The sequence below is a fragment of the Nematolebias whitei genome, chromosome 19, assembly GCF_014905685.2.
Source record: "Nematolebias whitei isolate Nwh7 chromosome 19, NemWhi1, whole genome shotgun sequence".
Classification (NCBI taxonomy): Eukaryota; Metazoa; Chordata; class Actinopteri; order Cyprinodontiformes; family Rivulidae; genus Nematolebias; species Nematolebias whitei.
Genome location: NC_056516.1, coordinates 29,884,086 through 29,910,208, shown reverse-complemented (window position 1 = coordinate 29,910,208; position 26,123 = coordinate 29,884,086). Strand labels below are relative to the sequence as shown.

Genomic DNA, 26,123 nt, shown 5'->3' with positions numbered 1-26,123 from the left:
TTTATGACATTGTTAATACTAATTTGTTTGAATAAAAATGATAATAAGGTTAAAACATTGATTACATTTTTACCATATACTGGGTGGTTTGGACTTGTGTTGGGGTAAATCTAAGTTTTAATGTGGTCTCTTTACAGGAGCGTTCCAGTTGTTATGTGTTTTTTCCCATTAAGCACAGGCTAGCAAGCACCGTCTGAAGCGTGGGTCAGCATTTTAGATTTTGGTCCGTCCGTCCGTTCATTATCTTCGGCTTGTGCTGGAGTCTTGTTGTGGAACAAGAGTGGGAAACTTTTTTTTTTTCTCAGAGGGCCAAATCAATATGAATTAATTTAATTGGTGATATGTGAATTAACTGTGCTGCTGATTATCCATGCTGCTGATCTCATGCTGTTGTAATCATTCATACCCATCTACTTACAGGCTCATATTTGGGCTTCTGTTTAATTTACCATATTATTTTACATTATTAATAGTGTAGATCTTAGGTCTTTTAGCTTATCGTTTGACATTCATTTAGCATATATCTTAGATCCTTATATACTGTTTCTTTTTATACTTTATGTTTGCTATTTTAGGGTGTAACTCAACTTGCGTACACAGTTTGGTTCCACCTCATGTACCACATGTGATGCAAATGACAATAAAGAACCTTGAACTTGAATATATTTAAAGCAATTGAAGGGTCTCACAGAGAACAGGACAATAAATCTTCAAGACAAATAATCTGGAAACTATTTTAGCCTTTTTCTTGGTGTAGCAGTTAGCACGTTTGTTAAAAACATGTCTCCCCAATACAGGCAGCACGACAGCTCAGTGGTTAGCAGTGCTGCCACACAGCAAGAAGGTCCTGGGTTCAATCCCCGGTTGGACCTGGGGTCTTTCTGTGTGGAGTTTGCATGTTCTTCTCGTGCTTGCGTGGGTTTTCTCCAGATACTCCAGTTTCCTCCCACAGACCAAAAACATGCATGTTAGTCTGCCTTCAGGCCCAGGCCTCCCTTGCAAAAAAGATCTGTGATCTCTATGGGATTTGCTTGGTTAAATAAAGATAAAAATAAACTCTTTAGGATTTTAAGACTTACTTTCTGTAAACTGGCTCTTGTGGCAATATATTTGTTAGCTTAAGGATGAAAAAAAAAAGTTATTTATTTGCTTTTTTGGAGTCTTTCACGTTTCAGTCTAGTTCTTTAAACAGAAAAACTTAAAAAAAAAAAAAGTTTTAGCCTTTCTTAATCCAAAGGTTTTTGATGTTTAATTTAGACTTCCTTAAGTTTCATGAATCAGCTCGTTTAAAATTTGCACTATTTTCAATTAAGGACATTCAGGGCCAGTTTACGATTGTTCAGGAGCCACTTTTGGCCCTAGGGCCATATGTTGCCTGTCTGTGTTGGAGGCAGCAGCTCAAGCTTTAAGGCCCAGACATCTTTTTTAACAACCACTGGGAAGACTCAAAGGCCAGCCTAGAGACATAGTCTTCTCCCAGTTAAACATGTCTGGAAAACCTCCCCAGGCAGACTTTTAACTTGTGTATAACTAACCATAGACTGAGCGCCATGCCATGACCTTGACGTCCTCCTTTATTGGATGTCACCAAAAAAATAACATCAGAGGAGCCGTGCTAATCGCAAACTCATAAATTTGAACATTGGTTCACCTTACAATGAATGAAATTGAAAAGTTGACAGGGATTCTTACCACATGGCCAAACTATCACAGGAAAACATATTCAAACAACATGCAGAAGAAAACACATTTAAAGATGAACCCTAGACTGTCTTTGCTTTTCAAGACGTTTGTCGACTCTTAAATATCTAAATATGAGTTTCCATTATCTCCAAGTAAAAAAGAAATTTCCCATCGTTCTTCAGTCATTGTTGAATTGCTGCACAGTGCATCAATATGTGCAAAACGTTCACTCATCTTACGTTACAGGAAGATTCGCTGTGATGGACTTCCCTCGGCAATAACATTCAAAACCACCGGCATGCACTGCTGTGATTAAATTCATTCCACTCATTACAAATCATCCTTCCACTGCTGCCAGTCTGACACTCGTTCTTTTTTTGTGAATCATCAGGCGTGAATGTGTTCCTGAGAAAGATTGCTGTGGCGGCGGCCTCCAGTCCGGCAGTGGAAATCACCCAACGAGAAGAGACGCTCTCTATCAAGACTTCCACCAGCGTTCGCACCACCCATGTTTCCTTCACCGTGGGTCAGTCCTTCAGCGAGGCCACAGTAGATGGTCGGCCCTGCACGGTACGTCCATTTTGTCTTCATAAAGCATTCCTGTGTAATGATTGGCTCAATGACGTCATAACTCGCCACAGTTCACAAAAGTAACATATGGAAATCATTTCAGTGCAACTCCAGAGCTGAGTAATAATCCGGAGATCTGTTTTTTATTTCGTTGTGCTGAATGAGGGATGTTCATATGTTCCTTCTTGTCCTGACAGGCCATAAAAACATTTTTCTTGGATACTGTCAAACGGCAATTTGACCCTCAGTTACGACCAAACCCAAACTTTGATCAAATAAAACAATAAGTATAAAAGCACTTCAGTGATGTAAGCGTTTGTTTTTTTCGATTCCTTGTAGAGTTTTCCTAAATGGGAAACAGACCGAAAAATCAGCTGTGAACAGACCTTACAGAAGAGCGACGGACCTAAAACAACGTGGACTCGAGAACTGACCAATGATGGAGAGCTCATACTGGTAATTATTTTGTATAAAACACTGTATAAAGAATGAAAAAAGTAAATTAATATGAATAAGAAGTGAACGCTTTAGGGTGTGCTAAGTCCTCAGGGTGTTACGCCTCCAGGTTTCTGGGTGGGTCTCATGTTTCTAGAATATTTATCTTTCACTGGGGTCTTTAGTTTTCAGAGTTCCCATGAGACAAGATGTTTGCATCAAATGAAACACCTTAGTTTAATAATTTTATAGGAAATGAAAGACTCTGATATACGAGATTACCCATAGCCATTGTAGAGTGCCCCGAGACAAGATGTTTGCATCAAATGAAACACCTTAGTTTAATAATTTTATAGGAAATGAAAGACTCTGATATACAAGTCCCATGCGATTACCCATAGCCATTGTAGAGTGCCCCGAGACAACTTCTCTTGTGACCTGGCACTTTATAAATAAACTGAACTGAACTGGAGACAGAGGGAGATCACAGATGTGTTGGCAACAAAATATATAAATGAAGTGGACTAGAATCCTTGGATTCAGTGTCATGTGGAACCAGTTCTAGCTGCAGACAGTTTAGTCCTTTTCCCAGGAGCTTCAATCAGCCGTACTTGGGTTGACCCAGCAAAGGTTCAGAGGCTTTTCACTGAGTGATCCTACTCACTTCTATCTTGGTTCTTAGGACAAACCTGGCTGAGGCTCCCAGTGAGCTAAGCTGAGCTGTTGATTTCACATCAACCACTGACCATTGGCCATTGACTGGCCAGGTAGCCATGCCACTGGATGAATCATGGCACCAACTGTTGTTTTCCACAACCACATTGACTTACGTAACATAAGCCTTGTGCACCTTCTCTGGCTCAATTTTTAACTTGTGCATGATTAACCTATCATGCCATGACTGTGATATCCTCCTTTTTAAAGTGTCGCCAAATAATGACGTCAGAGGAGTCGTGCTAAACACAAACTCATACATTTGAACATTAGTTCACCCTACAATTAACCGTTATTGTTTAGAATGACGTATTACACAAACCAGAATATATAAAAATCACAAGAGCAAAATAAATGTAGCTTTGAGATGTTAACCCACTTGTTATCTCCAGTTTGCAACAAAAGTCATCTCATATGAAAACAACAAATACAAATCATAAATTCAAACACAAATCAAATTGGATTCAGATGACACAATGCTAGTGAACTCATCTTGGGATTTGCACGAATAAAGGAAGACAGAATAAAGGGATTTGACGAGATGAACATTTGGAACAACAGTTCAACTCATAACTCTCTGGGGATCTTGTGACCTCGACAAATCCTTAAGTATGTAGAAATATTTTCAATCGAACCAAAGCAATGAGACATCTGTTCTTATCTTACCCCTTCTAACATTTCATATTTTTAATATTCTTCTGCATCTTTAACAAAGTCGAATATATTTGCTTTTACTTACAGAAGTTTGTTCAAAAAGCAAAAGCCTTGTTTTTACCTTCTCCATGGGTAAAAAAACAAAGCTATGATCTGCAAGTCATTGCTCACTGCTTAAAAACATTGAAAATTATCTATAATCTCAAAACTGTACCAAAAGTTACAATATTGCTTATTTTTGTTGTTGTTTTCCTTCAGACAATGACTGCTGGCGACGTAGTCTGCACCAGAGTTTACGAGAGGGAATGAGGACGTTTTTCGCTTTGGGCCATCACTCAATACGTCTTCACGCATGGTTTACATTTACTCAGCTTGTTTAAAAAAAAAAAAAAAAACTCCTCCAAGACATGGATTGTTCTTTGGGGCCTTTTTCAAAGAGCTGAACTCTGCACAATTGTCTTCAGCATCAAATTGTACTCTTAATGTATGATTTAACTGTTTCATATTCCTTAAAAGTGTCTTTTACCAGTGTCCTTCTTGTTTTTTTTCTAAATGTAATAAACTGTTTTATATGAAATTACCGCTTGTTTGTTGCTTTTTAGATGTTCTTTCACGTTTTACTCCCTTTTTGCCTGTTTGCGTATTACCTTACACGTCTGCCTTTCATTCTCGACCCTCCACTTCTTGTCCTAATGTTTTCCAATTGTATTCCAGCTTTTTGTCCTCTGTGTGCACTCTGCCATCAAAGCTCTCTACAATATGTGCACGATTAGTATAAAAGAAAACTCCAGAAGACAGTTCATATTTTCTAAACTCTGTAACCAGAGACATTTGGCACAGGCGAGGGGGAACCGGGAGCGTGGACGGAAAGGAAAACGAGTCTGAGAAAAGGAGAGTTTGACCATGAGAAAAGTATTTTATGGCATCAGGAGTCTTCCAAGAAATCCATTTCACTCTACCTTCTGATTTTTCTCACAAGTATGACAAATAGCAGGCCTCCTCTTAGACTTAGTTGCAACTTTCTCCATATTTTTTAATGATAATGGATAGCATATATAGGTGGCTGTGTGTGGAATCAGTTTAGGCTTTAAATAATAGATTTGATGTTTGTTCTGAAAGCAGCTAAAACTTAACACCCACGTTCAGCTTGTGGCTAGCTGTGAAAAATGACCTTTCAGGCATTTCCTGATTAGAGCACGACTATGGTTCACCGGCAGTGATGGTTTTTCCAGGTTTTCGGATGCCACACAGACCAGCTCCCCTCTGATTCGTTTCCCAGTTTACACGCACACACAGCGCTGAGCAAGCAGCTGGAGCACATGGCCTCCTTCAGGATGAATGGTCTCATTATCATCAGTGGTTAGATCTGCCTGGAGGAGAGAGATCTCGAATCATGCACTCGATTTAAAGTTCAACTTGTGTAATTATACTGCAAGACAATAAATGAAGCAAAAAAAGGGTTCTCAAACTGCACCCTGGAAGGGATGGAACGGTTTCCAAAAAAACATCTACTGTAAACACGCAGATGAATGATTGTACGTCTCGTTGGAGCGGCGTATGGCCGTTCCCATTAAGGCGGGTCACTTTCCACACACAACTGTTATGCCAGTTCATTCCTCAGGCAGTGATGTCATGGAGCGTTGCATAGCTTGATTGGCAGAGGAGGAATGCTGTGGTTTTAGGACTATGGAGGCGCTCGAGTTCAGCTCTTGCTTCGAGGCCACTTGGACCGATCGTTAAAGCAAAAGATGAGTCACAGGCGTCAACTGACAATCACAACTGGAGCTAACTGAGGTCATAAAGATAAACGAAGCAGAGCAGGTTTATCAAATTTAGCTTCATGGTTCACTATAAAAAGCGAATAAACTTTGCTAAAGTAAACTTATCAGCACCGGGTCAAATTTAAACCAAGCCAACCGGGGATAATCTTAACTCAGCAGGGTTGGGCTAGGAGTTTGACTCAGCATGTACAGGGTAAAGTTTTCTGCACAAAAATAGGTTTAAAATGAAAACATTGTCCAATTATTGCTACTAATAAATATAACAATCTAATAACTTGGGGTATTGCTGTTTAAGTATTTCATTGTTTCTGTTTTATATTTTTGTTCCATGTGTAGTGAACTTAACCTGATGTCAAGACTAAGCCTAAGGTCAAAACCCTTGACCTTAAGAACCTTGTGGGACAGAAACTGTCATTTCATTGATTTGAATCCAGAAATACAGGTTCACCCATCCTGAGACTTTCTTTCTTGAAAATTCAAGTGGAAGAACACTCTCTTTTCTATTATCATTACTATTTTACAAATGTTGATAATCAAAGTGTCTTAGTTCAAACCATTTTAGATGTTGCAGTGAACTAATCGATTTTATTAACTGAAACAGTGTAATGATTTTTAATTCTCATGCAAAGTTAGAATTCATGTTAAAGCTGTTACAGAGTAATTATGCATTTTCTGATTTCTGTCTTTGAATGAGCAAGTGTGCGTTTTCCAGGATCAGGAATCGAAGCAGACATGTGTTGGAACAACTGCCTTGTTTTTACATCCTCTCAGACGTCAACAGGGGGGTTTTGGCACCTGTTTCTAAAACTCGCCAAAACAAAACTCTCTCTCTGTCTGTGAGAACAGTTTAATCTGTTCAATAACATTCTTGCTGTTTTTCTGACTCCTAGTAACCTCTTACGTCACAAAACACACCCCTGTCTGGTCGGTACTGACCAATGGGAAGACTCCCGAATGAACCGGGAAAAGAGCTCTTTAAAAATGTCGGTACTTCCTGGTTTACCCAGTTCTGTGGGTTTGGAGAAGTTCGGCGGTGCGGACAGTTCTGATATGTCCTAGTGCTGGCAGTTGCTGTGGGAGCCGGGAAGACCCTGACATGACCACAGAGCTCTTCCGAGTTTCATGGGATTATAACATTTTCCACTGAGGTGAGCTTGTGTTGGACAGAATCTCGCCATTACTCCGGACGATTCACAGCCATCCTACGGAGACGCTGAAAGGGTGCGTTAAACGGAATCTCGCCTGAGACATCTCCAGGTAAAAGAGTCGATTTCACCACCTAAGTGTACTGTAAGGAAGAAGCTGAAGAAAGCCCGGAGAGTGCCGTTCTGTTCAACACTCTCCCTCAAACACCATCTTTCACCCCCTTTAAACTTCATCTTTTCTGTCATAGCTCTGCTCTCTGTCAGCTCCTCTGTCATGCTGCACACTCAGTAATCACTCAACTCATGTCACCTGTCACCGCTCATTATCCCACAGCTCCACCACCTGGTCCAGTCAGTACTTAAGCTCACTCATTCCTCTCAGTCTGGGCCAGATTCTCTATCCTGTCTCATCAGCAGTAGACTTTCCAGCATTCCATTGATTGACTCATCACGTTCATGACCCTTGCCTTGACCACGACCACGCTTTTGCCTCAGCCCTCGTCTGCTTTTGCTCATCTGATCAGGTACCGACTCATGCTCTTGTTTTTTTTTTTACTCTCTTTTTGGATCACGTACTGGATACTTCTGCTGAACAACTGACTTCACGGTATGAACTCTGCCTTTCCCTTCTGACTGTTTTTTGGATCACGGATTAAAGGTCAAGCTCATTCTGTATCACGGACTTATCCTTACCCCTGAATCTGATTCCCACAGATTCATTTCCCCAATTAGTCTCTTTCCCCCTGCATCTACTAACCTTTATCTTTTAGTTGCAAGCCTGTTGGACTCCGTTCCAGTGGACCTTAACATCAGTTCTACTTCTACTGGCAGCCCGCCACTACAACACTACCCAATCACGAACTACCAATCAGAAGATCGGAACCAGCCCAGAACCGGACCTACTCCAGAGTTTTACTTTATTTCACAATAAATCTTTTAACCCTCTCAGTGGTTGTTGTTGTTGTTTGCGATCCGGCCTCTGGTTCATGACACTTTTCATCTTTAAATTCTTCTCTAAAGTAGAAATCCTTCCAGATAATTTAGAAATGTCTGTGTAAAGTGCTCATCCACCGCCGTGTGGATAATTGTACAGTTTTCATAAATGTCTGTGGTGAAGCAACGGAAAATCATGGCCGTATGGTTTTCCTGATTATGTGTTTTCATATTTTGCCAAATTAATGTAAATGTTTGATGTTAAACTTTGATTCTGTAAATAAATGACCGCATTCATTTTGATGGGTCAAAGATAAATGACGTCTCACGTTTGCATTTCATTAAATTCAATGCACGTTTTATTCAGTCCAGAAAAATGAGAAATCCGTGTTAATTGATGAATATATCTGAGCATCTGTTCATCTACACATGTGCTGTAAATATATTTTGCTACTTTTTATTTGACGTTGTGATATTTTTGTTAAGCACTTTGGTAACAGTTTCTGTTTTAAATGAGCTCTATAAATAAATCTGACTTGACTTTAATGCTAACTAGCATCAGCCAGCTAGCACCAGTTGTCATTTTATGAAACCGAACTCACAGTTAAGAGCAAACTAAAGTTATTAACTGTTAACCACGTTAAACATTTTATTACAAGTAGTTTTTACTTAATACTTCTGATCTAAAATGGCAGTGAAAAATGACGTAGCTCATCTCCGACCAAGCCAGTGGTTGTGGACTTTAAAGATTTTAACCCAGCAGGTCAAAGAGTGTGAAAATTATTTTCCTATTTATTTTTAGGATCAGCTTTGTTTTAAATAGGATTTAAAAAAGGTGTTTCCTAATATTTTTAGTGTTAAAGTTGTAATCTAGGGAAATAAAAGTACAAAAAAACTCAGTGGGCAGGCTGTAAAATGAAAGTACAATTTTCTTTTTGTAAGAAATAAAAAATAAATAGCTGATGAAGGAGAGAAAAAGTAATATTTGCGTGTTAATGGTAAGCTTTTTGTGACACCTTAATGTGATCCTGATGATCCTTGACATCTATTTTATATATGTATATAGCACCAAATGCCAGATAATCTAATCGGTGTACTCTGAAATGTAAAAAGATCCCAAGTAAAAGTAAAAGTACAGCATCGGTATACGCCAGATGGTCTACAGTTTGGTCGATGTGTTTATGGTGAAATCTCATGATGGTCCTCACCCATGTGACCCAGGTGACTCGTAGAATAAAATAAAAACTAGGCTGGATTGTGCAAGGTGTACAAGCTGCTGAAAGTGAAACTGTAATCTGCTGCAGCTCAACCTGTGACTCTGAGGTCATTTATGATGTATGTGCTTCCTATGCTCAAATGAGACACAAGCCCAAGTTTATTCATAATGTGATGAAGACCGATTTTTAAAATATGTGTAAATATTTCTGAGCTCGATTAGGCAAATTTTACAGGTTTCTTTGACGATATTCAAAATTTGTGTTGATGTCTGTTTATTTATTATCATAAAAACTTTTGTATTTTCTGTTTTGCAGTATGATTAAAGGAATTTATAATCCCACTTCTGTCCTGAGAATCACATCTGAGGTCAGAAATTAACAAGTGTGACATCTACTGGAACAACTAATAATTGCATTTCGCTCATTAACCTGCTGAGAAACACAAACTGCAGAGACCATTAGCCTTAAAGGAAGAAAATAAATATAAAACATAATATATATATATAAGATGTCATAACTGTGAGATATTGTCTCATAATAATGAAATGTTAAGTCCTAAGTTTTTAGGTAGTTCCATAGTTTACTTTAGCCTATTTTTTTTTACACTTTACTAATAGATGCTTAAAATAAAAAATAATCATACCATTTTTTTTCATTCAACCTTTATTTATACAGATTAGTCTCATTGAGTCTCGAGGACTCATTTACAAGAGAAACCTGTTTTAAACAAAAAAACATAAACGAGGTACACACAACAATAAACATGCAAATAAAAGCATATAAAATTTAAAGTATAAGAAGTGATAAAAAAAACATGCTACATTATAAAACGGTGTAAGATACTAAAACATGTCTGCGTCGATTTTTGTATTGAGCTGGGCTGAATTTTGATCTTCGATTGAGGCACCATCAAAAATTGAGCCAGCGAAAAGAGCAAGTTTGGCCATTCTTAATCTGAAGAAATGTAAAAGTTATAAATAATATCTTGCCAGCTGTACATAGCTTCTTGAATTTCCTCAGTTTGGAGAGTTTATGTCCAACAGGACTGACGAGCTAGTCTGAGTCATTTTACAAGAACTGCATTCCACTTTGGTCTTAGCTACGTTTGTTAGCTCGTCAGTCCTGTTGGACAAAAAAATCTATTTTTCCAAACTGTCCGAGAAGCTACGGATGTGATTTTAATTATAACTTTTACACGGAAACATACTTTAAAACAGTTTATTCATTTACTTATATGAAAACAATCACGATTACACAGTTATTCAAAACATCAAAGTCAAAATTTATTCCAATGTGGAACGTATCATCAGAGGTACAGCACAGGTTGAACAACTGGAAGATAAAGTTCGAGAGGCCAGACTGAGATGGTTGGACATGTCCAGAGGAGGGACAGTGGGTATACTGGTAGAAGGATGTTAGAAATGCAGCTGCCAGGAAGGAGATATATGGATGTAGTTACAGAGGACATGGAGGTGGTTGGAGTGAGGACGGAGGATGCAGAGGGAGATGGAGGACGATGACTCGCTGTGGCGACCCCTGAAGACAGAAAAGTCGAAAGAAGAAGATGTGGAACATATAAACCTGCCATCAGACCCCCACTGTCAGCAGCAGGATTTGGTCACGTCAGTGTGCACGAGGTATTCAGTGGTGTCTGGTGTTTCGTGAACCCATCAGCAAAGCCTTCTCCCTCCACCAGAGATGGACTCCTCTTACACATGGGGCACAGTTTGTTGCGTTCCTGTGAGGCTCTCATCCAGACAATTAGGTTCCAGCGCTGACCGAAGGAGATGGGCAGGGCACCGTGCATGTGCTGGCCTCGGTGGAGGAGGCCCTCACCGATTCTGTGTTCGACCTCTGCGCACTCCGTCTCAAATATGGGCACCTGTCTCATATCGCCAAAGTAAAGGTTGCCATCAGTGAACTCTTTGCCAAGGGAAACATTAAGGGTGACCTCTGCGTTGTCATAGTGATAGCTTAGGTCCAGGTCTTCGTTCATGTCATATTTGACCACAAAGGCCTTGTGACTATCCAGACAGAAACCCCCGCAGTCCGGGTAAAGCAAGGAGGTGACTGGGTGCAAATAGTGCTCACGGAGGGGAGTGATGAAACCCTCGTCAAAGCCAAGCTCATCGAGGAGAATCCCATAATGGTTCATGGTGTTGGGTCTTCCTTTAGGGGCTGACGACTGCTCGAAGTGCTCCAGCTCCTCCATCAGCTCCTCACAGAAGCTCCTCTGGAACACAGGGAAGCGATAGACCCTCGGCGCTGCCTCCACTTCCAACAGTTCTAAGAGACCTTCTTTGTTAGCGCTGCTGCTTCGACAGTACTCAACAATCTGCTTGAATTTTGGAGTAAGGTAGGACTCCTGCAGATGGTAGACATGAGGATGGAGAGGCCTGTACGTGTGTTTTATCACAGCAGCTCGCTCAGCAGACGTGACAACGAGCCCACGTCGTCGGTCCACTTCCTGGTAAATCTTGTGAAGCACCTCTTCAAACTGCTGCTCTGTGACACAGCCAAGCCTCTTCAGCTGTGTCTGATAGTCCAACCTGAACTGCTGCTCGGAAACAAAGCGGACATGCAGCTTGTATCCGTCCAGGAAAATATTATCACTTATTAAACAGCTACACATGTAAAACGCGGGCTTCCTGTCTCCCTCGGTCGCCATGTCTCCATGAAGCTTTGTCTCGCCTGACAATAAAACTTGAATACTCTAGTGTAGACGAAAAACAAAAATGTCTGTTCCGTTTATTTAAATAAAGTTTGAAAAACAAGAGCTATAGAAACGTAAACAAAGTAACTTAAAACTCCGCCATGTCTGTGGGCTCCGCCCCCTGACTCTACTCACGTGACTCTGTGCCGCAGCGGGAGTCACATGACCGCGTCCTCGAGGGCTGTCTACTTCCTGTTCCATTGATGCTCTTCCTGCGCGAGAAAACAGCAGAATTTATCCACTTTGCAGACCTTTTTTTACACTTCTGAGCAGTCCCTGGCGTTATTTACTGTAAAATAAGCGAGTCCGGTTGGAGCCGGAAGTTCTTTAAACAGCGGGGAGATGAGCACGGAGCGGCGGGAGCGCGAAGCTATCTGACCGGGCAAAACAGACACTGTTAGCCGCCCTTCTTTAAGTCTCCAGCCTACTTTCTGCTTATTTATCCTTTCCGTGGGTAACAACTGGTGGTCTCCTGTGAGCTACCACTGGCATGTCACAATACACAAGCTTTCCAGAACCGATGGAGGACCAGAACCCTTTCCAGGTGAGTGATCTGATAGAGCCCAGTCTACCACCACCATGTTGTTTTGCTCCCATCTGCCCTTCTTAATAACCTGCTTTTATCAACTGCTCACATAGAAAACAATGTTTCTGATAAATTTAACCACTTCACAAATGTAATAAATCACTGTTATACTGTATTACTTTGTGTTTTAGGACCCAGCTGTGGCTCAGCACAGCAGCAGCACAGGATATGCCACTCTGGACCTTTACAACCCCTTTGACAAACCAGCTGGGGTGAGCAGGGTTTGGTTGCCACTAACACCCAAACATACAGTTTATAGATAAAGGCTTGGCTTTGGTCACCATCTGTGTATTTTGTGTAGTAGTTTTGATTGTCTTCTATGTTGCTTGGAAAACAGTTATGGTCCTTGGATCAATAGTGCTGAATGATACATGTTTATGCCACTGATAAGCTATCTTAGAATAACTTTTTAAGATATTTTAAATAGCTTTAAAATGATACCAAGATCATGTATTTTGGCAACAAAAAAAGGGGAGAGAAAAGTTACAGTGTCTAAATAATACAGTATTGATTTATCAATACTGTCAGAAGTTGTCATACAAATCGACACAATTTCCACATATTTTTAGAGATATGCCATGAAACTTTCAGCAAACGTTATTTGATGAATGTTCATAAGCATTTTCAGTGGTTAGAATAATAATATATATATATACATATATATTTTTATTAGATAAAAAGCAGGGTTGACTTAAGCAGTTTGTACGAGACAACCTATTTAAAATAAAAGGTGGGGAAAAAGACAGCCCCAAATTGGGCGAAACAGTTTCGACCCTGTCCCGCATAAGGAGGTGCTGGGTTCCCGAATGTCCCACATTTGACAGGAGCTGGCTGGACTCCCCCGTTCATGTCACATTTGTGAGGGAGGAGGGACACAGAGGGGTTGTTTCACTGGCCTATATTGACTGTAAAGTGCAATTTTCAGCTTTCAGAAACTGTTAGGATTTTACCGATAGCACAAACTACCCCCAAGTTACAGAAATGCAAAGTCAGCTTACAAAAAAGATAAAGTTTTTGTTGTTGAAGTTCAGGTATGTTTATTAATTGATTCAGCCAGCAGCTATTATTTATTAGGTTGTAAATATTTCCTTGCTAGATTCAATATTGCTCTATGTGTGTGGGTCATTAAATTTTAGCTCGCTACCCAAGAAAATGAGATTTTAAGAGGGATTGGCTCTGCCAGGTAAGAAAAAACACAAATTCTGTGGATGGAAACCAGATTAGAGCTGCATCAGCACAGAGCAACACCTAAATGGATGAGGCTGAAAAGAAAAAACAAAAAAACATCTTAAATTAAAAGTTAACGCACACGCTTAAAACGACAGGCAGAATGCACCAAGTTATATTTACAAAAAAATGTATTTTAATCAAATCTGTTCAGGTGAGGCATCTTTTCTTTAATTTAGCTTCTGTATTGTGGAGATCAACTTTGAAACCAATTAATTGAAACCTCTAAACTTGTTGCTGTTTTTAGGGGCGGAAATGCATAAGATCCAACAAAATCAGTTTTTTAATTCACTGTTTAATTAGCATGTGTTTGTGGAGCACCTGTCATGTTTAATTGATGGCAGAAGAATTTGCTTCAACATTTCTTTGTCCATTTTAACTAGAAAAGGTCAGTGCGTCATTAGATTTTTGCTCAGGCTAAAGAACGTTTTCTTTTTCTGTTTTTAATTAAACATGTCGCAGCCTCCTCCACCATACGAAGCCGCCTCTCCTCCACCTCCACCTGCGCCTGCACAAACTCCACCCAGCAGAACAACGCCCACAGAAACTCGAAACTACGGCTCCTACAACTCCCAGGTATTGGAGCTGCAGCGTTACGACAAACGCTGCTGTGTTTGCATCGTCAGTGGAAGCTAGTTTAACTGAAACGAGTGGATTCTGAACGAACCGTCTGCAGAGTGCCTGACTGTCCTTTATGGTGAACTGGAAGTGTTTTGTTGTGAACAGCTGGTGCTAGTTCCTTCAAAACTGATTATATGATTGTAGCGAGCATCTTAATACAATTTTAAACCTTACCATTGCAATATTTTATGAAGCTGTCCACTATTTGGCCTTTTCAGACATTTTTTCCTCATAGAAAATGAATTGAGCTCATTTTATATCTTTCAAATCTTTAAATCTGTTCACAACCTTTAACTTCTTTCACATTTTGTTCTGGTTCAGCTACTTTCAGCTTCCTGGTGCAAATTTAAACTTTTTTCAGATAATTTCCACTTTTTTGTGCTTAATTTCGGCTTCTTTCAGCCTAATTAACTTCTTTCTAATTTAAGCTCCTTGTAGATCATTTCTGCTTGTTTCAGTTTTTCAGCTCCTATTTAGCTGTTTTATGCTAATTTTAACCTTTTCAGCTAATTCCACATTTTTTGCACTCATTTCAACTTTTTTCAGCTTAATTGAGCAAAAATGTGCTCTCCACTTGTAATTTCAGCTTCTTTTTCTTAATTTTTAGCTACTTTTCAGCTGTTTTTTTGTTGTTACTAATTTCAGCTCTTTTCTGATAATTCCCAGTTTTTGTGCTCATTTCTGCTTCTTTCTTCAAATGTGTTTTTTCTGCTTTCGTCTGCTAATTTAAGCTTGTTCTATCTTTTCAGCTACATTGTTTGAATTTTGAGCTAATTTCAGCTGATGTTTGTCATGATAATTTCTGCTACTTTCATCATAGTTAACTTATTTCTGCTAATTTCAGTGTGTTATAGTCCCTTCAGCTTTTTCTGATATTTCGGCTACTTTTTAGCGGTTTTTGTGCTAAATTTAGCTTTTTCAACCAATTCCTCATTTTTTGTTGTTGTTAATTTCAGCTCTTTCCACTTCCTTCTGGTAATTTAAGCTACTTTCTGCCTTTTCAGCTACCGGTATTTTTAGTTATTTATTTTTTGCTAATTTCAGCTTGTTTAGCTAATTTCTTATTTAAACCTATTTGTGCAAATATGTGTTCTTTCTGCTTTCTTCTGCTAACTTGGACTTCAATTTCAGCATGTTTTAGCTAATTTCAGCTGTTTTCAGCAAGTTCTTCAACAATGAGCATTCACACTGCATTTTCACAGGAAATGCTATTTCTCTAGTTTTGTTTAATTTGACACAAAGGCAGCGAGCGCCTCTCTGTGAAAGCCGATGTAAAGTTATGGCAGCTCTTTAACCACGATGTCTCATTGTATTAGCCCGTGGTGAATGCAGCCACATCAGAGCTCCAGAGGAGGCAGGAGGAGCTGGAGAAGAAAGCCCAGGACCTGGAGAGGAGAGAACGGGAGCTGCAGTCGCACAGCCTCGGACCTGGAGCCAGTAAGAACCAGAGAGGAGTGGAATAAAGACTTCAGAAGGAAAATTATGCTCAAAACGACCATTACTGGCCAGAAAACATCTTTTTCCTCTTGTTTTAATCTTGGCTTGATTTTGTGTATTCAACAGTAACTTTTTCTAATCACTCCCCTCTAATATATTTGTACTTAAGTTAATTTATCACTATTTCCTGTTCTTCAGCTCGTCAGCACAACTGGCCCCCGCTGCCTTCTTTCTGCCCCGTGGGCCCCTGCTTCTACCAAGACATCAATGTGGAGATCAGCCAGCGCTTCCAGCGGATTGTCTCCATCATGTACTACTTCTGGCTGTGTGAGTCACTGGAGCATCTACATCATGCTGTCACATTTTGATCAAATGCACTTTTAGAGTCGGACTCGACTAAAAGCAGCTGACTCTAAGATCATTAATCCTGTAAGAGCTAGCTTTGATCTGCTGCCTGGTGTTTGGCTTGTTTTTACAAAACTGAGACTTCACTGCTCAACCGAGGTCTTATGGGAGAACTTTTCTCCGAGGCGTCTAGGCCAAAAAATAAAAAAACAACAATTATTTTTGTTTGTTGTTGAAAGGAAATGAGTTGCTTCATACGGGTAATTAATTAAATTATCTTAAAAAGGAATAAAATATGGATCTAAAGTGTTTACAAATACAGATTTAGGCAAAATTTAAGCTTGAACTTTGACGCAGATTTTAAATAAACTCGTCAAAATGCACTTAAAACTCATTTATCGCAGCTTAGTTTACGCTCTAAAATATGTACTTACCCGAGTGGTTTAAATTTAATTGTATATAACATGTAAAGTTCTAGGATTTGTTTACTTTTTTGTTTCTGTGTTTCTGTATTTTCCGCCGTATAAGTCACACTTTTTTGCATAATTTGCATGCCCTGCGACTTATAGGCTGAAGCTACATATTTATGGATTTGTTCTCATATTTATAAACCAATTTTTGGCTGAGATATGACTGTTTTCATTCATTCTGATCAATTGTTTTAAGCAGTACCACTTTCATCCACTTGATGGCAGCAGAGTAGTAGTATTAGTAAGGCATGCCGTTGTATCATGTAATGGGTAAATGTGGCTATAATGACAAATTCAAAAAAGTTCAAGACGAAAAAAACTGGACTTTCTTTATTATACTTTATACTTTATTGTTTTTGTCTTGAACTTTTTTGAATTTACCATGTCCTAAATGGCTAAGAATCTTCACTAGCTATTAATGACATAATCGGCTTGCCTTAGACTCCCACCTTCGTTCTGCTCTCTTCTTGGAATCATCAAAACAGCTGCACCGCCCCGGCGAAATGCAGCGAATTTGACCATTAAAATGCATTTATTAAGTAAAGTTGCAACTGAGACACACCTTTACTATAATTCTGGGCAAACAAATAATTGTTTTAAAGTGTTAATCTTGTTAAATTCTTGTTAAAGTCCTCCCATGCACGCTCCCGCGGCCGCCATTCGGCAGCCAATCGATTTTTGACACAACACTGGCCCACATTTCCAGGTTGTCAGCGGTGACGCGTAATAGATACGACATATACGGCGAAGCAACATATTTATGGTTTTTTCCACTTTATTAGACAAATATGGACTGATGCGACTTATAGGGCAGAGTGATGTGTACGGTGGAAAATACGGTACTTGTGGCTTGTTTGTAAGTGCAGAAAAAATAGTGTAAAATTTAAATATGTTGCTTTTTTACAACAATTTCCAGCGGGATCAATAAAGTTCTATCTTGTCTTTTTACATCCTTTTTTGAGCTGTAGCCCTTTCTGTAGATGTTTTGTTGACGTATTTGCAATTATTTAAGTGTCTTGTCACAAGTTTAAACAGCAGAAAGCAAACTTTAAACAGTTGCATAGTATTTTAGTCCTTTTTAACTGTTTAAATTATAAAGTTATTTCTCTAATAAGTTGCAAACTTACAGAATATTGTCAAAGGATAGTTCAGAACAGCTGAAAAGTGATGTAAAATTGACTTTTTCTTCGTCGGCACGTGTCTTAACCTCAAGACATAAAATAATTAATTTAAAGTTATCACAGGGCAAAAATCCCCTAACAAATTGCGTTTTCTCGCATCAGCAAAACTCCTCTCAAATTGTTTTATTGGAGAGTGACATAAATGTCGATGCAGTGTTTATTGCTGGTTATTTTTTTCCTCCACCTTGTTGTTTATCTGACGGTCTTTTTAAAATTTTTATATTTTCTCCGGTTTGTAGTCTGCGCCTTCACGCTTTGCTTCAACCTGATCTCCTCGCTGGCTTACTTCTGTACGGACACCAGCACTGGTTCTGGCTTTGGCCTCTCCATCCTCTGGGCCCTCCTCTTCACCCCCTGCTCCTTCGTCTGTTGGTATCGACCCGTCTACAAAGCCTTCAGGTGCCTACCAGCGTCTCGTAGTAAAGCATTTTTGAACCGTGCCGATCAAATGCGCAGCACGTTTCTTTCGATTGTCATAATGTTACTAAACTTGTTTAACTCCGCAACATTTCCTCCCCCCACCCTGTAGGAGTGACAGCTCCTTCAACTTCTTCTTCTTCTTTTTCATTTTCTTCGCCCAAGTGGGCGTCTTTATCATCATGACCATCGGCATCCCAAACTCAGGCTTCAGGTACGACTGATAAACGAACAAAGTAACAAAACAGTTGGATTTGCGTCCCTATAATCTGTGACATGAGGCCTTAAACTCTGTTTTACAGCTCTTATAGCTGCGGTGACCCTCGAGATCAGGATTTTGTTGATAAATATGTTTTTTTCACCTGATTTATAGCTTTTAATAATGTGCTGTTGCTAAATTGTTTGGTATCTTGTAAACCAGAACAATTAAGTGATTATTACCGTAGGCCACAACCTGTAAACGGCATTAAATATTATTTACACCTGCAGTCATCATCGCACTTTTACCCTCGTGTATTTTTACATCGCCTTCTTTTCCCCCATAGTGGTTGGATTGTGAGCCTGGCTGCTCTGAGCAGAAGTAAAGCAGTTGGTGTGATCATGATTATAAATGCCATCTGCTTCAGTGCCCAGACCGCCATGGGGATCGTCCTGCTGAAAAAGGTGAGGGGCTTCCCCTATATGTAGGAGCGTAAACGTGCGTCATGTTTTTAGTGGAACAAACCGGATCGAGAGGTGGATTAAATGAGCCGTTAACTGAATCTCACTGCACGTTATTATTCGGTTTGATCTAGTTTATGATTATTTCTGTGCCTGACCCCAGCTGTGATTCAGTTTTCAGGGTTTACATGGAGGTCAGAATGGTCAAAAGCGTCCCAAGTGTTTTTATATTACAGTAATTATATTTTCATTACCTAAACTTGAGGTTAGGAAAAGTTCATGACAAACGCATATTGGGTTAAATCCATCATATGGTTTGGAGAGAATGCACTTTTCTATGCAGCATTGTCAGAAGGTGGCGGAGTTGTGAGCACAACTGTAAAACGTAGCGTTTGTGCTAATCAGAAACAAACCTTAGAGGGAAAATCAGTGGCAGGGTCTGCAACCTTTTTGATCGAAAGCGCCATTTCTGCCACTTCTCTCACGAAAATGTGTCTGGAGCCGCAAAACCTGCTTATCAAGTGGTGGCCCATGGGCCACTTAGTGGTCATTGGAGGAGGGCCTTTCTGGCCAGTTGGGGTGATGTTATAAAAACTAAAAATATATAATGAATTTTTACATTTATTGATATTTTTACTTTTTAAGAGTAAAGACCAAAAGTAGGGAAAAATTTTGTTTATACTGAGTCTCTGCAGGCTTATGTCTTTTTATCTGATTTAAAATTAAGTATACCACTTTGAAGTAATAAAACATAAATTTAAAGTGTACAGAAAAATTAGGCACGGACAAGTTATTGATTTATTTTCTTTGAGAGAAAGATGTATGTCTGTAGATTGGATAAAGGAAGTAGCTAAATGTAATCAACATGTTTCGCTCCTTGTATTAGTAGCGTCTTTCACAAATTTACAGAAAATTGACCAGAAGAAGAGAAAAAAAAAAAAAACTGCTAAAACTCACATTTTCTGTTGTGGATATATAAAAATAATAAATGCAGGTTAGTTTTGGTCAAAGCTTCAAAGGGCCACAGATGAGAGACTAAAGAGCCGCATGTGGCCCCAGAGCCACAGGTTGCAGACCCATGAACTAAACGTGCTCGCTATGTAAGAATTTACTCAGAATCTAGCCTTTTTTATTGTAATAAAAGAAAATACAAGTTTCTGTCCTCCCATCTTTAGCTAATGTACAACTATACATGCTTAGAAAATACTATGAATATACTATAACATACTGTATAAAAGCTGTAAACGGTGATAAAAACCTTTGTGTTAATGTGCATAAATGAGTTTACGACTGGTAAAATAAGTAAATTTGAGGAAAAACAATTTTTTTTTTTATTGAAGCGTTATTAATCAGGTGACCAATTTCCTAACAAGTTGTTGGATTCAGCCCCTACTTTCAAGTTTTCCATCATCAGTCATATATATAGTTTGTAAATTATAGTACCATTTAAAGACCCTGGTTTAGGCCAGAACTACTCTGCGATGAAAAGTATGTGTGGTTCTGTCAGATTAGCGCATTAAAACATATATACACCTACCAAAAATACACTCAAACACGCTTGGCTTTAATAATAAAACTGGCAATAAACCCAAATGAGTCACAGTAATGAATAGTCCAATAGTGAGTTTTTCTTTTTAAACTATCCCCCTGGAAAGCTTCAAAATGATACATAATTTATTAAAATTAGGCGATCTATGGCAGCAAGCTACTTTTGTTTACAAGAGTGCCGGTTAGAACACTTGAATTTTATGGGTCTAGAACAAAGCCATAAAAAAAAATCCAGCCTTTTAATTAAAAAAAAAAGGGGGAATCCACAAGGTTTACAATACCATCAAACATTATACAAAGGGATTTCCTGGCGCTACGTCGGCCGACAGAGGGAAAAACAATCCATTTCAAAGGAAACTGAATTATTTCTGAAGACATACCTGTTAGAAAATTACAGTTTAAAGGTAGATTATGAACATGTATCCTATTTTAGTTTTTAAGATTACTAGATGGCGTCTTAATGGAGTAATTTTTACACTAATCTCAATTATTAAAAAATGTATTTTTATATTTTTTTGAACTGCAGACTGTGCTCTGTCTGAGTCGTTTTGACTCCGACTCGTCAAATCTATTGTTGGTTAAATGTTACATTCAAACTGTTCAGCTGATTTAACACGTTTGTTAGCAGTTCGGTACAAAAACTCTCCCTGCTTTTCGCTTCGATCAACTATTCAGTAAACAACCACCCCAAATAAAAGCCACAATATCAGGTTGAGGGTATCATTTTCTCACTCACAGAGTATAACGATGAACTGATACATGTATCGGGTGTCGACATCCTGTGCTCCTCGTTGCTCCAGGTCCACAGCATGTACAGGCAAACCGAGGCCAGCTTTCAGAAGGCGCAGGCGGAGTTCGCCACCGGAGTCATGTCCAACCAGGCCGTACGCCAAGCAGCTGCCTCTGCTGCCCAGGGGGCCTTCACCGCACCTCAATAGAAGTGGACCGAGTGGCCGTGGAGGGACGAGGAGCGTGCGTTCAGCTTGATGGAGAGTCATATTAAAGAAGCCAAGTCTATTTAATAACCTTCCGGTCGTGTCTAACTTTGAAATCATACATGAGATATTGCCATACTGAAATAGCCAAAACATAAAGACTGATTGAAAAACCGCTGAGGTGGTGCAGTCCTAAAAAAAAAAAAAAAAATTGATAAATGCTACTATTTTGGACAGGACTTGCTTTTGTGTTCACTTGCTTAAAAAACTATTATGATCTGTGTTTTTGGAAAAGTGCAAAAGGAAGCTGCACATTAAAATGATTATATTTAAGGCTTTCTGTAACTGCACTTTTTTTTTTTGCTTATGTGTGATTAAGTTAATTTATCGTTATAAATGAGAATACTTACTAACTGCATTGCCAAATCATTTCCTATTACAAAGATTGTGAACTGTTTTAAGTTTCTGTCCCTGTTTTGGTTGTGCTTAATGTAATCTGTAACATAACTCTTGGTTTTTATGATGAAAGTGTCATGCTTTCACAATTTGCTGCTGTTATCAATTTATCCAAAAGTCAGAGTAATAAACTTTTTTTTTTAAGAGGATATTTTCTAAGTACGTTGTAAATTAGCCAAATAGTTTTAGCACAGTGATTATCCTAATATCTTTTAAAAGGAACTACCAGGGAAACAACAGATTGAAGCAAAGATTTTTGTCTTTTTTTTGTTTGTTTGACACGTTCAACTAAAACTTTTCTTCAGTTTTAGGAAAATTGTCTAAAAAAAGTGCCGTCATCGGGGGAAATGCACCAACAGAACGTTTACCAGAAAAAGGACAATGTTAGAAGAGTAGGAAAAAAAACTCACTTTAGCTCATTTGAGCTAGTGTTTTGCTACTTTTGGTTTTTATAGCCTTTTGCTATGTTTAGTATTTAGCTATCCTTTTCCTACTTTTGGTTTCAAGCCACAATTTTGATACTTTAGGTTGGTGTTTTGTTCCTTTTAGCTAACTTTTTCTACTTTTCTTTTAGCCTTTTAGCTATAGCTACCATTTTGCTTGCAGCTTACTCCTTTTTAGCTATTAAACTTTGGATACATTTAACTTTTAGCTAGTCCTTTGCACCTTTTAGCCTTTAGTTAGCCCTTTGATACATTTAGACTAGTGTTTTGCTCATTTTAGCGTTTAGTTTGCCTTTGATACGTTTAACTATTAGCCTTTTGCTAGTTTTAGCATTTTTGCTACTTGTAGTGCCTAACTACCATTTTCCTACTTTTGTTTTACCTAGTCTTGTTCCTTTTTAACTATAGCTTTGTATTCCTTTTAGCGCTTAATACTTTAAACTTTTAGCTATAGTCGTAGTTTCAGCTTTTTATTTTGCCTTTTGCTTTTTTAGCATTGTGCTACATTTAGCTAGCATTTTATATTTGAATTGGTATTTTTCGTGTTCTTTTCAGAAACCATTGATTCACGTTCATTTCATTGAACGACGTTTTTTAAGTGGTTATATGATCGCGTTCCCTGCAGGAACAAAAAAAAAATAAAAAAAATCCCCAGCTCTTCTCTGTCACAGTCTCACCTGTTTAGTTTAACATCTGTAAACAGATTTACTGTTTACTTATTTGTTTATTTATCTGGCTCCCAGACGAAAGGAACGCTTGAAGACCGATGTTGTGCCATAAAGTGATAGTCTGCCAACAGGTGTTGTCTTGTGCGCGCTCCCGCGGCGCCAATCGATTTTTGGCAGACCATCACTTTTTGGCACAACACCTGTCCCATGCCTAGTTGGGCTAACGGTTCGCAAGTAATCTTTCCAAAGGCTACTAAACTGAGGTGGGTCAAATGGCTCCGCGCTGATTGTTTCTCAGTCACGGTGTTGATCGCGTAATCGATCCAAAGACCAACTCGAGTCACCTTCTCTGGGTCTTCTGGATCAGTTCCCTTTGGACCATCCCGCTGGAGACATTTATGGTCGAAGCGACGTCGGGGACTACTTTTTTCCCCCTGAACATGGCGGAGGCTGCGGATACGCCACAACGGTTCTACTGTCACTTCTGTGAATGTGAGAGGAAACCCAAACTGCCGGTGAGTTTTTGTTGTTGAACCCACAACTCGAGGGATTAAAGTGTTCGGTCTGCCTTGAGAGAGCGGCGTTAACTCAGACTTGTAAACATTTGTCACTGAACTCAAATCACAGCAGCGCGGCGGTGGAGAGTGCGCGCGAAGCACAAACTAAACAAATCAGAATGCGCGGCCGCTGCTGACCAACCGCGTATGTGGCAAGCCTGTGTATCATATAAGTTCAAAAAGTGGTACACAGGTGCTTGTCATAAAATTAGAATATCATGAAAAGTTGATTTATTTCAGTAATTCCATTCAAAAAATGAAACTTGTATATTATATTCATTCATTACACACACACCGATATATTTCAAATGCTTATTTCTTTTAATGTTTATGATTATAACAAAAAACCCAAATTCAGTATCTGAGAAAATTAGAATATTGTGAAAACGTTCAATATTGAAGACACCTGGTGCCACACACTAATCAGCTAATTAACTCAAAACACATGCAAAGGCCTTTAAATGGTCTCTCAGTCTAGTTCTGTAGGCTACACAATCATGAGGAATACTGCTGACTTGACAGTTGTCCAAAAGACGACCATTGACACCTTGTACAATTGGGCAAGACACAAAAGGTCATTGCTAAAGAGGCTGAATGTTCACAGAGCTCTGTGTCCAAGCACATTAAAAGAGAGGCGAAGGGAAGACAACGATGTGGTAGAAAAAGTGTTCAAGCAATAGGGACAACCGCACCCTGGAGAGGATGGTGAAACAAAATCCATTCCAAAATGTGGGGAGATTCACAAAGAGTGGACTGCAGCTGGAGTCAGTGCTTCAAGAACCACCATGCACAGACGTATGCAAGACATGGGTTTCAGCTGTTGTTTTCCTTGTATCAAGCCACTCTTGAACAAGAGACAGTGTCTGAAGCGTCTCGCCTGGGACTGCTGCTATGTTCTCTGCTCAAAGTAAATTTTGCATTTCCTTTGGATATCAAGGTCCCAGAGTCTGGAGGAAGAGAGGAGAGGCACAGAGTCTACGTTGCTTGTGGTCCAGTGTCAAGTTTCTACAGTCAGTGATGGTTTGGGATGCCATGTCATCTGCTGGTGTTGGTCCACTGTGTTTTGAGGTCCAAGGTCAATGCAGCCGTCTACCAGGAAGTTTTAGAGCACTTCATGCTTCCTGCTGCTGACCAACAATTCAGAATTGCTGGAGGCCACTATTGCCCCTTTTCCATTAGTACCGGTACGGGCCGACTCGACCCTACTTGGCCCGGTTCTGAGGCTTTTCCATTAGTACCGGTACTTAGCACCTGTTACTATTTTCAGTACCCTTGGCTCTGTGGTTCTAACCGGTACAAGAGGTACAAAAACGTGACGTCAGTACACTGTCGGTCACTGGTTGGTCGGGGGCGGAGTCGGGGGCGGAGTCACTGGATCCTTCAGAAACGTTTCAAAACAATAATCCGCCATTTGCAATTTCTCGGACTGGAGGAGCGGCTGGACTTATTTTAAAGATTTTAAAAACAATACTGACAACATCTTGGTCTAATGTTGATGTGCTGGCATTTTTTGTGCTTGGTGGCCGACAACATAATTCAGAGCAAGCTGGATGGAGCTCTGCTGGTGCACCCCGATCCTCCCTCCGGAGCCTGGAGCGCCAGGCCGGGCAGGGCGTCATCTCCCCGGCTCCAAGTTCAGCTGGTCACCGCGGAAGATCCTTCGATGTGCCGACTCGGAGGCTCGGGTTCTGGATACCAGCCTTGTGTGCTCAGAGCTCCGCAGGTCACTGCGAAGCTGGAGATGGGGACTCGCAGATGGACGTTGCGAGACCCCGGCCGCGCGTAATCATGAAGGCGGAATCCCGATCCCGCCCGGCAGTCAGGCGGACTGGACAGTCTGGGACGGACGCTGGAAGCGATTTTTAAATAAAATAACATTTTGTTTTTATACAAAAAATGTTTTAAAAAAATGCTGAAGCGATTTAAAAATGATTTTTTTTTTTTTTTTACACGTAAAATGTTTTTTAAAATCGCTTCCACCGTTCGTCGCAGACCCGTCTCTGCCCGCCTGTCTGCGCGGGTCGGACCTTCATGATTACACTCGGCTGGAGTCTTGGAACGGCCTCTGAGTCACCAGCTGAGCTGGAGCTGGGAGGATGAGCCTCCCAGCTTCCTCCTCTCCGGAGGAGAGGATCGTGTGACTGCGGGCAGTGTCGTGCGAGACCAGCAGAGCGTTGAAGATTTAAAAAAAAAAAAAAAGACGGTGCCAGCTTCATCATGAAATCCTGTTTTCACTTTAATGACTGTTAACTCAGCTGAAAATCATAAAAAGACAAAACTATTGGATCTCAGGAATATTTCCCTCAAACATGTTTAAAGAAAAGAGACGACCTTCAGTTCAACTTTATTTTAACTCACGAATGTACAAATCACAAAACAAGAACTTTAAAGCAAAGCTAAAAATAAAATGTATATATGTGAACAAGAAAGGAAACCACACATTAAAAAATGAACATTAAAAGTAGACACAATGAGTGCAAATACATCAAATGATGATGAAAACCTATAAAAATTTAAATGTAATGTTTTTGTAGAATCTGGTTCATCAGTGTTTTAATTTATATACATATATATATATTTATATCTATAAATAAATATACATAAATACATATGTGATATATATATATATCACATATGATATATATATATATCACATATGATATATATATATATGTGTCTGTGTGTATACATATATATATATACATATGTGATATATATATATATATA

At 39.4% G+C, this 26,123-nt stretch overlaps 4 protein-coding genes across 4 annotated transcripts in view; 3 read left to right on the top strand and 1 right to left on the bottom strand.

Annotated features, from left to right (window-relative positions):
• Positions 1–2,070: 2,070 nt before the first annotated feature.
• crabp2b (cellular retinoic acid binding protein 2, b) lies at positions 2,071–4,365 on the top strand (the record flags this gene model as incomplete). The annotated part of the gene is made up of 3 exons (XM_037692742.1): positions 2,071–2,253; positions 2,593–2,709; positions 4,315–4,365. Coding segments are annotated over 3 exons (351 nt in total), but the record flags the coding sequence as incomplete, so codon positions are not given.
• A 6,385-nt stretch (positions 4,366–10,750) lies between these two features.
• Positions 10,751–11,845, bottom strand: ogfod2 (2-oxoglutarate and iron-dependent oxygenase domain containing 2). The gene has a single exon (XM_037692961.1). It carries the CDS (start codon positions 11,798–11,800, stop codon positions 10,751–10,753), a length of 1,050 nt encoding a protein of 349 aa, XP_037548889.1. The 5' UTR covers positions 11,801–11,845.
• Positions 11,846–12,038: 193 nt separating this feature from the next.
• On the top strand, positions 12,039–21,708 carry scamp3 (secretory carrier membrane protein 3). Its single transcript, XM_037693495.1, has 9 exons — positions 12,039–12,389; positions 12,563–12,643; positions 14,121–14,234; positions 15,596–15,716; positions 15,915–16,043; positions 17,952–18,111; positions 18,242–18,343; positions 18,675–18,792; positions 21,138–21,708. Exons 1-9 carry the CDS (start codon positions 12,336–12,338, stop codon positions 21,273–21,275), a joined length of 1,017 nt encoding a protein of 338 aa, XP_037549423.1. The 5' UTR covers positions 12,039–12,335; the 3' UTR covers positions 21,276–21,708.
• A 1,571-nt stretch (positions 21,709–23,279) lies between these two features.
• Positions 23,280–26,123, top strand: part of rnf115b (ring finger protein 115b) — a 9,536-nt gene continuing 6,692 nt past the window's right edge. The window contains 1 exon segment of the mRNA XM_037692993.1: positions 23,280–23,354. Coding sequence (XP_037548921.1) covers positions 23,280–23,354 — 75 coding nt within the window.

Excerpts from the sequence above, each read along its gene's own strand:
- ogfod2 (XM_037692961.1), bottom strand. The coding sequence starts at position 11,800 with ATGGCGACCGAGGGAGACAGGAAGCCCGCGTTTTACATGTGTAGCTGT.
- scamp3 (XM_037693495.1), top strand. The coding sequence starts at position 12,336 with ATGTCACAATACACAAGCTTTCCAGAACCGATGGAGGACCAGAACCCT. Across the intron at positions 16,044-17,951 it reads CATGTACTACTTCTGGCTGT|TCTGCGCCTTCACGCTTTGC; the intron begins GTGAGTCACTGG and ends TCCGGTTTGTAG. Across the intron at positions 18,344-18,674 it reads ATCCCAAACTCAGGCTTCAG|TGGTTGGATTGTGAGCCTGG; the intron begins GTACGACTGATA and ends TTTCCCCCATAG.